Here is an 8,983-nt window from a genome sequence, read left to right on the forward strand (position 1 = left end):
CCCAGCTCCAAGAAGATGACACAGCTCAAAATAAAAATTAGGTATATTCTCGTAAAGTCAAGTGAGCCATGACATATGAGCTCTTATTGTGAGCACACAGGACGGTGGCATCTTTCTAAGGTTTTTTTTATTTTCCCAGCAATCAGTACAACCAAGTCATCGTTATAAGGCACCGGCCTCTTTTGCCCAGCCCCCAGCACCAGGTGTGGCCACTAGCCTATATGAAGGCCCAAAATTGTGTGTTCCTTTCTGCTCTGACAATGGCATGCCCATTCTTGCGAGATGTGGTGGATGAAGAAGCACTTGTGCTGAGGAGAGCCTTCAGGCGAGAAAGGGTCTTCAGGGACCGGTTGGACCCACTGGCCTTCCCTGATGACCATCTATATGAAAGATACAGGTTTTCTGCAGATGGCATCAGGTATCTATGCAGACTACTGGGTCCCAGGATTGAGCACCGCACTGCACGGAGCCATGCACTGAGTGTGGAGCAAATGGTTTGTGTGGCCTTGCGCTTTTTTGCTAGTGGAGCCTTCCTGTACTCAGTGGGGGATGCAGAACAGCTGAACAAGGCCACAATTTGCCGCACAATAAGGAGTGTGTGTCTGGCTATCAAAGCATTAGCAGATGTCAGTCCCTCCAGAAAAACGCGGAGTTTTTTAGTGATTGTTGCGGGCAAAAATCCTTGATTATGCGGCAAGATTTCTTAAAAAATGCTATGGAATATGCGGGATATTTATGCAATTTTATGCGATGAAATTGCAGGAACTTGCAAAAATTGCGGGAACTTGCGAAAATTGCGGGAACTTGCGGGAACTTGCGAAAATTGCGGGAACTTGCGAAAATTGCAGTTTGATGAAAAAGAGAAAAAAAAGTGATTGCCCAACACCAATTACATTAATAGTGTAATAAATGTCTTCATTTTAGTTTGAATGGGAAAGACGAGGTGTAGGCTATTCACCCTGCTTAGGGGGATGCGATCAAAGCCTGGAGTGGAGCAAAAGCATGTTCCTCTCTCCACTCTAAGCGTTCTTTTATCACTCCGCTCATGATCCACTCCGGGTTTTCCAGTCCCGCTCACGGAAAAACTGCTCCATGTTCACTCATTTTTAAGAAAGTTACAGAAAACAACTTCTACAAACAATTTTAATTTGCCAACATTTGATAATAATAAATAAAAGTGCATGACGTGCAAATCAGATAACAATCAAGTGCAATATAAACATGTTTTGTCAGGGCATCACTCCCGAACCAGCATCAACACTCCATTTTCAACATCTGCTTATATTAACTTACTCCTTCACACCACAGACACGTCTTTTTGCCTTCTGTGTCTGACGTGATTTAACTTCTCCCCAGTTGTTCCATGAAAACATGCAAAGCACGGCCTGCGGTGTAAGATACGACCTGATTTTTGTGAAATAGGCCTATCGCGGGGTTTGCAGCTTTTCAATGATGTCGCGTAATTACGTCACTTCATAACGTTCCCATGGCAACAGGGGAAATGGCTGCGCTTGTGTGAAGTAAACCCAACATTTGTCAACTTTCTGCTAAGATATATATGTGACTTTTTGCAACGAAAATGCGGGGATTATGAAATCATGCAAGCCCGCATATTTTGCACGCGGAAATCTGCAATTTATGCGGCAAAAGTGCGGCGTATTTAAAAAAATGCGTCCCCCGCATAAATATGCGGACTTTGGCTGATTATGCATGGAATCATGCGATCGCATAATCGCGTTTTTCTGGAGGGACTGAGATGTCTTCATCTCCTTCCCTGGCCACAGAAGACTCTGTGACATCAAAGAGGAGTTCTATAGGATTGCAGGTAAGAGGATCTACAAATTACAGGACAACTGTTAACACATAGTAGGATACTCATTACTTTGTGTGACAGGTTTCCCCAATGTCATTGGTGCAGTGGACTGCACACACATAAGGATAAAAGCCCCCTCAGGTGCCCATGAGGCCGATTTTGTGAATAGGAAATCCTTTCACAGCATTAATGTTCAGGTGAACATAACTTTTTGATATTGTCCATTGACGAACACTCTGCATTGCCAGTTGATGTGCATTGATTGGTGTAATATTCCTCATCTTATGATTTCAGATGGTCTGCAATGCTGACTGTGTGATCCGCAATGTTGTGGCAAAATGGCCTGGCTCAGTCCATGACTCCAGAATCTTTCGGGCCTCTGAAATCTATCAGTGCCTATCACAAGGTAAGCCACACAACCCCTATTTATAACCATCATGGCTGTGTCAAGAATATCACTGTGTTTATGAGGTAGTAATGATGAGATTTTGTGTTGACAGGTGAATTCTCTGGTGTGTTGCTGGGAGACAGGGGGTATGGCTGCCAGCCTTTTCTCCTGACACCTTTCACAGACCCCCAGGAAGCACAGCAGGCCTACAACCATGCCCATGCCAGGACCAGGGCCAGAGTTGAAATGACCTTTGGCCTCCTGAAGGCACGCTTTCACTGCCTTCACAAATTAAGGGTCAGCCCTGTTAGGGCATGTGATATTACTGTGGCTTGTGCTGTCCTCCACAATGTGGCCTGCCTGAGGAAGGAGAGGGCCCCCAGAGTGCCACCAGCCATGGACTGGGACAATCCGGCAATCTTCCCTGATGACGACAGTGGTCAATTTTGGTTAAATATGTCCAGCGGTGGCAGAGGAATTTGGGTTTTTTTGGGTTCGTTTTTTTACGAATTTGGCCTCTTATGATGTTTGTGCGGTATACTGTGTGTAATACAAGGCTGCAGGGAGGCTACTGCATCCATTCATTTGTCTGTTCAGTTGATGTGTATGGATTTGTCCTGCATTTATTTTAGTGTGCAGACATGCAGGGTGTGTTATATACAGACCTTTGAATGTGTATGTATCATTTTGTATAATATGCTTTGATTCTGTGCTTTCCATCTTGTAGAGTCACTGTGACTTCAGTTTCGAAAGGAGCTGATGGTTTACCTGCTTTGTTTTGTCCTTATTCAATAAAGGAACATAATGTTACACATTGTGTTTTTATATTCATATGGAATGTGTATTTGTTTATATGACAGAGTACTAGGGCCACACTGAGGAAAAAGGATAAAGTCATAAATTTATGAGGCTGGTTCTTTCTGCAGAAAAGCTACATATTCTTTTTACAGGTTTGATACTTATGACAATGTGATACTTAATATTCTGGCACATCAGCATGTCTTTGTTTATGAAACCATACTGAAGTACAATTTCACGAAATGCCCCACATCTGTCATTTTAACAACTGTCCTCCTTTAAAACAACTGGTTACCATATTATGACTTGTCTTTTTTTTCCCTCTGTGGCCCTAATATTCCATCATTTTATATATAGCCTTATAGTCTATGGGAAACTGTAAATTATCTAATGATAGCAACATCATCTAAAAATCATTATTTATCCAAAATGATTGAAATTAATGATCACAAACGTTTAAATAATGACAGTGGGTCTAGTTATATGTGATAACAATGTATAGTGAGCAGTGAAATAACTATTGGTTTCCATTTGTGGTGACTGCTGACTGACATTAGGGATGAGATTAAATAGATCCTGGAATTTAGCCTGGTCTGGAGCAGGCTAGCTCCACAGAATAAATCTCATGGTAATTTATACCATAACATATCCTCCTGCCCCCTATCCAGCTTTAGTGCAACCGGATTACGGATCAATTGAGCCAGGATCACCAAGATATCCTGGCTTAATCCCTTATCCTAGTTTTGTGCAACAGGCCCCTGGTGCAGAATTCAACACTGTATGTGAATGCATATGTTTTATTGACTGTGTTATGACTATAGGTTCAGCTGCTCACAAGGCACTTACTGCTGTTGTCCTTGAGAAAAGATGGCTGACCCTAGTGAAAAAATTCCTAAACTTCAGGAAATTATCTGTAAGACATGGTTGTGTTCACCCAAGTTCTTTTTGAATTTCCAGTATTCCTTCCTCAAGTGTTTATCATGTTTCAAATGCAGCATAGTTGACCTTATTTCAATGTAATCTGTAATGTGGATTTCATTTCTTATTATTTAAAAATATAAGACAAAACAACACATGTATTACCACGAGTGTTGTTGTAATTATCTGTCTCTCCCACCCACACAGGACCACATCTGATTTGGAGTCATTCCAAAATCACATTTTGATGTATGCAGCAAAGCGCATGGCCTACTCTATGTTTGTATACAAGACTCGGACATTGCTGGCAGCCATTGATTATAATAAACACAATCAACGCCACCCTGCACACAACCGAGATGGACAGAAAATGTAGGTATTTTTGTGACATGTTTTTTTTTTTTTTTATCTTGTAGAATGACTAACGACAAACACAAATTGTTCGTGGTCTCTAGTTACAGACGGAAGTACAACAAGAAATCAAAGAGCTGGAGCGTTTACACGATGAAGGTGAAGAAGCAGTACACGTACATTCCAGAGATCCAGAGGGCCATTCTTGCCAGGAGACTGGGAAGTGGGTCTGGCCTTCCCCGCAAACAAACGCTAAGGCCTGATGACCCAAGGCGTCTGCGTATACTTGCTCCCAGTGTTGGTCATCTTACTTTAAAAAAGTAATTAGTTACAGTTACAAATTACTTCTCCCAAAAAGTAATTGAGTTAGTAACTCAGTTACCACATTGTAAAAGTAATTAGTTACTCTGCAAAGTAACTGACGTTATTTTTTATGTTCTATAACGCTATTACGTTCTATAACATTTTTAACGTCAAAGATGTTTATATTAACTGATTGAAGAATAAAAACACTATACAGTATTTTAGAACATTTGGTATTTATTTGAACTCAATAGATTGCAGCCTGCCATATGATATGCATAGAAATAAAAACATTAAATAAATAAAAACAACAAATATTGAAAATAAATTTCAAGTGCAAAATTAAGACACACAAATGTAAACTTGGGTAAAAAGAAACAAAGGAAAATCTGGCCATTAAGTAGTGCAAATCTCTGTAACTGTATATTAGGCCTACTGCACAATAAAAAGAACACTATCCAACTCTTAAATATTCAGTACAGTAACAAAATTAAATATTGAAAAAAAATAATGTTCAAACACTTTGCATTCAAGTGCAAAACTAAGACCCAAAACTTTAAACTTGGGTAATAAGAGACAAAGGAAAATCTGGCCTTTAATTAGTGCAATTATCTGTATCTGTATAATACTACTGCACAATAAACAGAGCATTATCCAACTCTTAAATATTCAGTAAAGTAATAAAAATTAAATATTGAAAATAAATGATATTCAGTTATTCACACACTTTGCAATCAAGTGCAAAACTAAGACACACAAATGTAAACTTGGGTAAAAAGAAACAAAGGAAGATCTGGCCATTAAGTAGTGCAAATCTCTGTACCTGTATATTATTGCACAATAAACAGAACACTATCCAACTCTCTATGTAGATTAGCATGTTGTTCATTCTCAGTGAAAATGAACAATACCTTTATCTATACTAAAATACTCCTCTCATCTAACGACCAAACCAATGGTTGTAACGTAGGAGGAGAAGCTTTTCAAATCTTTTGTCTGACAGTCTGTTCCTCTTCGGAGAGCAGACAAGCTTGCCCAGGCTGAACAGTCTCTCAACAGGTGCACTAGATGGAGTAGCAGCATTGTAAAGTAGTGAAATTTTATTGATGAGAGAAAACCCACACAGAGAGCTGAAGTTTTGTGCTGAAGATCTAATATAGTCTGCCACCTGGTTTTCTGCTGAAGAGGAGGTGTCTTCCTCATCCTCCTCAAAGGAAAAGAAATCGTTCTCTTTGGCTGAATCTGTGTGATGTGAAGATGTGCTGGTACCTGGCTGTGGTTCTTCGAGGACAATTTTTCTTCACTCTGCCAGCAAACTTGCCTTAGCCTTATCCTTTAACTCCTGTGACCGCAGCCAGCGAAGTTTGAATTTTGGAAGAGTTACAGCAGCAAGTATAGCCTCTTCATTTCCCAGGACATCAGCAAATCTGGTTTTGATAGCCTGAAATGATAAGAATAATCACATTAAATGTATGTATTCACACAAATCAGTGTTATTATTCTAATTATTAAAATTAGTAGTAGTAGTAGTAGTAGTAGTAGTATTTATTATTATGAGTACTACAGCAATGTTCACTTAACCCTCTGGGGTCTAAGGTGTTTTTGGGGTCCTTGAGATGTTCTGACATGCCCTGACATTTGTGCTTTTTTCAGTTGCTTATAAACATATTAATGGCAAAGGTATAATTACACTCTATTTAGCACAAACAGGGATACCATAATATGTGAGCAACAAGAATGTACATTTGCATTTTTGAGAGAATAATGTTTATGCGTGGTTATTGAAAAAACTAAAAACTAAAGTTTCTGAAATAAGGCCATAAAACACATACTAAATATGTGCCAATAAGACTTTTGTCTAATATATGTTTTTTTCTTCAAAATGATGTGAAAATCACCCTGCCTAATCATTCACATAACACAATACATTGATTTGAATTTTGCAAAGCACTTTCTGTTTGGAAAGGCAATATGCGGAGTGGGCGTCACCGATCATGCATATTTAGTGGTTCACACCTGAGGAGACAATGGGGCCTGCATACTTAATTAGCCATTCATTCAGGTGAGTCACTGAGCCACAAGAATGCAAGAGCAACAGTTGGAAGCATCTCAATTCATTTTTATTTTTCCACATATTGTGCTTGCAATTTGGCCTATAATATCCAAGGAAAACATGTCTAGTAATTGTGCAGTTAATTCTCATACTGTATTTTCAGTTTTGGAATATTTATCCTCTCCCCAAATTTGTCACTAATAAAACACAATAAAAATTATTTAAAGAAAAGGCTTATATTTACCTTTTAATAGTTTGTTTACATCTACCTTGTAAATATATTTTTTTATTAAAAAGGTTACAATTACAACAACAATTCAAGTGTAATCTTTCTTTGTAAAAACTAAAGTATACATTTTATCATACATATTTCAAAGTTAAGGATTTGATTGATTATTTGATTATTTTTGACAAAACATACTATATTTAACATGAGCAAATATTGGCAAACAAAAGCTTATTTGAGGTGGCAGATATTTTACAGTAAAAATGTATAATCTATCCAAAACTAATCAACGAAATGTTGTCTTTCATATGTCTGTAACATAGGTCTTTCATTTTTATTATAAGAAATATAAATGTTAATTTGCAGTTTAATACGTTGCTTATACAAATACATTTTAATTCAACATATTTCAGTCGATTTTTACTCAGTATAGCAATACAGTTTGCTAAAACCGAAACATTCATTCACAAACAGAAACGCCTGACTGTAACGTTGTTTTTATGAAATATTAGGGCATATAAATGTTAATTTTCAGTTTAATACGTTGCTTATACAAATAGCCTACATTTTATTTCAACATATTTCTGTCGATTTTTACTCAACTCAGTATAGCAATACAGTTTGCTAAAACATCATCATTCATTCACACAGAGACGCAATTTAAATTTAAACTGTCTTTTTGAGAGCTGTGGTAAACAGCGCGCATCTCTGCGGCTGCCGTTCATTCATTCACAGAAACGCGATTAACTTGAGAAGGAAAAAAAACTTACTACATATTCGGATCCTCTCTCCTGCAATACCCGCACTCTGAGGTAGATTTTCCGTTATTATTATTCCTCACAGCGCTGCCAGATGGTGTAAACACGAAGGCTACAATGATATGATTAAACTTGTGTTTTCTCGAGCTGATATGGGGGCGTTCACAGGTTTGCCTCAGTAATTTGCGTTTGAATAGCACATGCTCTCCGTGGGCGGAGTCACATTACATTTGAATGAGCTCTAATTTGCTCGACTGGAATCGCTCTCTTTTAATACAGATTTCACAAGATGAGAATATTTGTTTTTTATATAAATTACCTCATTTTAAAGAAGAGAATTCAAGCTTCATGCCTGTGTGTCTGTATGCCTGTTTGACTCAGTATTCGCTGAGTTATTGTTCATTTTCGGACGCGTTTCAGAATGGTCTTCACTGACAGAGAGAAGGCAGAACTCGCATCACGTTTATTTTTCTTTATTTGGCAAAAAGCACAACAGTTTGTTTTTATTGTGAGTATACACAAAAATAATACACATTTAACAGAATTGATTGATGTATGAAACTTGCTTGTAATATCAAAGTCAACAGAGCAAAATTAATTTCTTTTGAACTGAACTGAAAAAAATCCAGCAAAACGCGTGGGCGCGTTTGTCGACCTCAGAGGGTTAATAAATAATACAATATTCAATTCAAGTTCTTACTGTGACTATGGCGTCAGGAAGGTCCCTCAGTATTTGCAGGCCACTTTTAAGGGCTTCTGTCTTCAGCATTAATGTCTCCATCGTTGGTAGGAGTGTACCATGAAAACAGTTGTCTTCTCCCTGAAGTATATCTAAGGCAACTGTAAGGGGCTTCATCGCAGTACAGTACTCCTTTAAAAACTGGTGTTCCCTTTCTGTTATCGCTGTCAGTCCTAATTTGGAGGAGATGGTGTTAAGGTCTACCATGGATATTTCACAGATTCGAGCCAGGGCATCATAGAAGGAATTCCATCGTGTTGTACAAGGTACAAGCAGCTTTTTTGACACCAACTCATCAACTGTTTCAGTAGCCAAAGTTGATCGACTCTTTGTTGATCGTCTTGTTCCATAGGGCAGTACATTTGGCAGTAGCACTTCTGTAAACAGCCTTTGTTGCAGGTTTTGACAGCAGCCACTTGTCAACATCTGTGCATGAAATGAGGTTTAGTGTGTGTGATGCACATCTCTTGTGGGGGGGCAAAGTGATCACAACATCACCATCATCATCAGTTGCATGTAGAGCATCATTAATGTCTGTAAATGTCACCTCATCTTCATCGTCTTCAGAATCACTCTCCTCAAGTGGCTGGTACCCCTTAAATGCTTTAACAAAATTAGAGCCATTATCAGTCACTG

General features: G+C 38.5%; 1 protein-coding gene across 1 annotated transcript; it reads left to right on the plus strand.

Moving 5' to 3' along the window:
• Positions 1-260: 260 nt before the first annotated feature.
• Positions 261-2,939, plus strand: LOC311292428 (putative nuclease HARBI1; the record flags this gene model as incomplete). Its single annotated transcript, XM_084412096.1, has 6 exons — positions 261-594; positions 1,757-1,825; positions 1,895-2,010; positions 2,108-2,219; positions 2,314-2,640; positions 2,929-2,939. The coding sequence occupies 6 exons, from the start codon at positions 261-263 to the stop codon at positions 2,937-2,939; spliced, it is 969 nt and encodes a 322-aa protein (XP_084268222.1).
• Between the last annotated feature and the right edge of the window lie 6,044 nt (positions 2,940-8,983).

This window comes from Rutilus rutilus (assembly GCF_951802725.1).
Source record: "Rutilus rutilus genome assembly, chromosome: 6".
NCBI lineage: Eukaryota > Metazoa > Chordata > Actinopteri > Cypriniformes > Leuciscidae > Rutilus > Rutilus rutilus.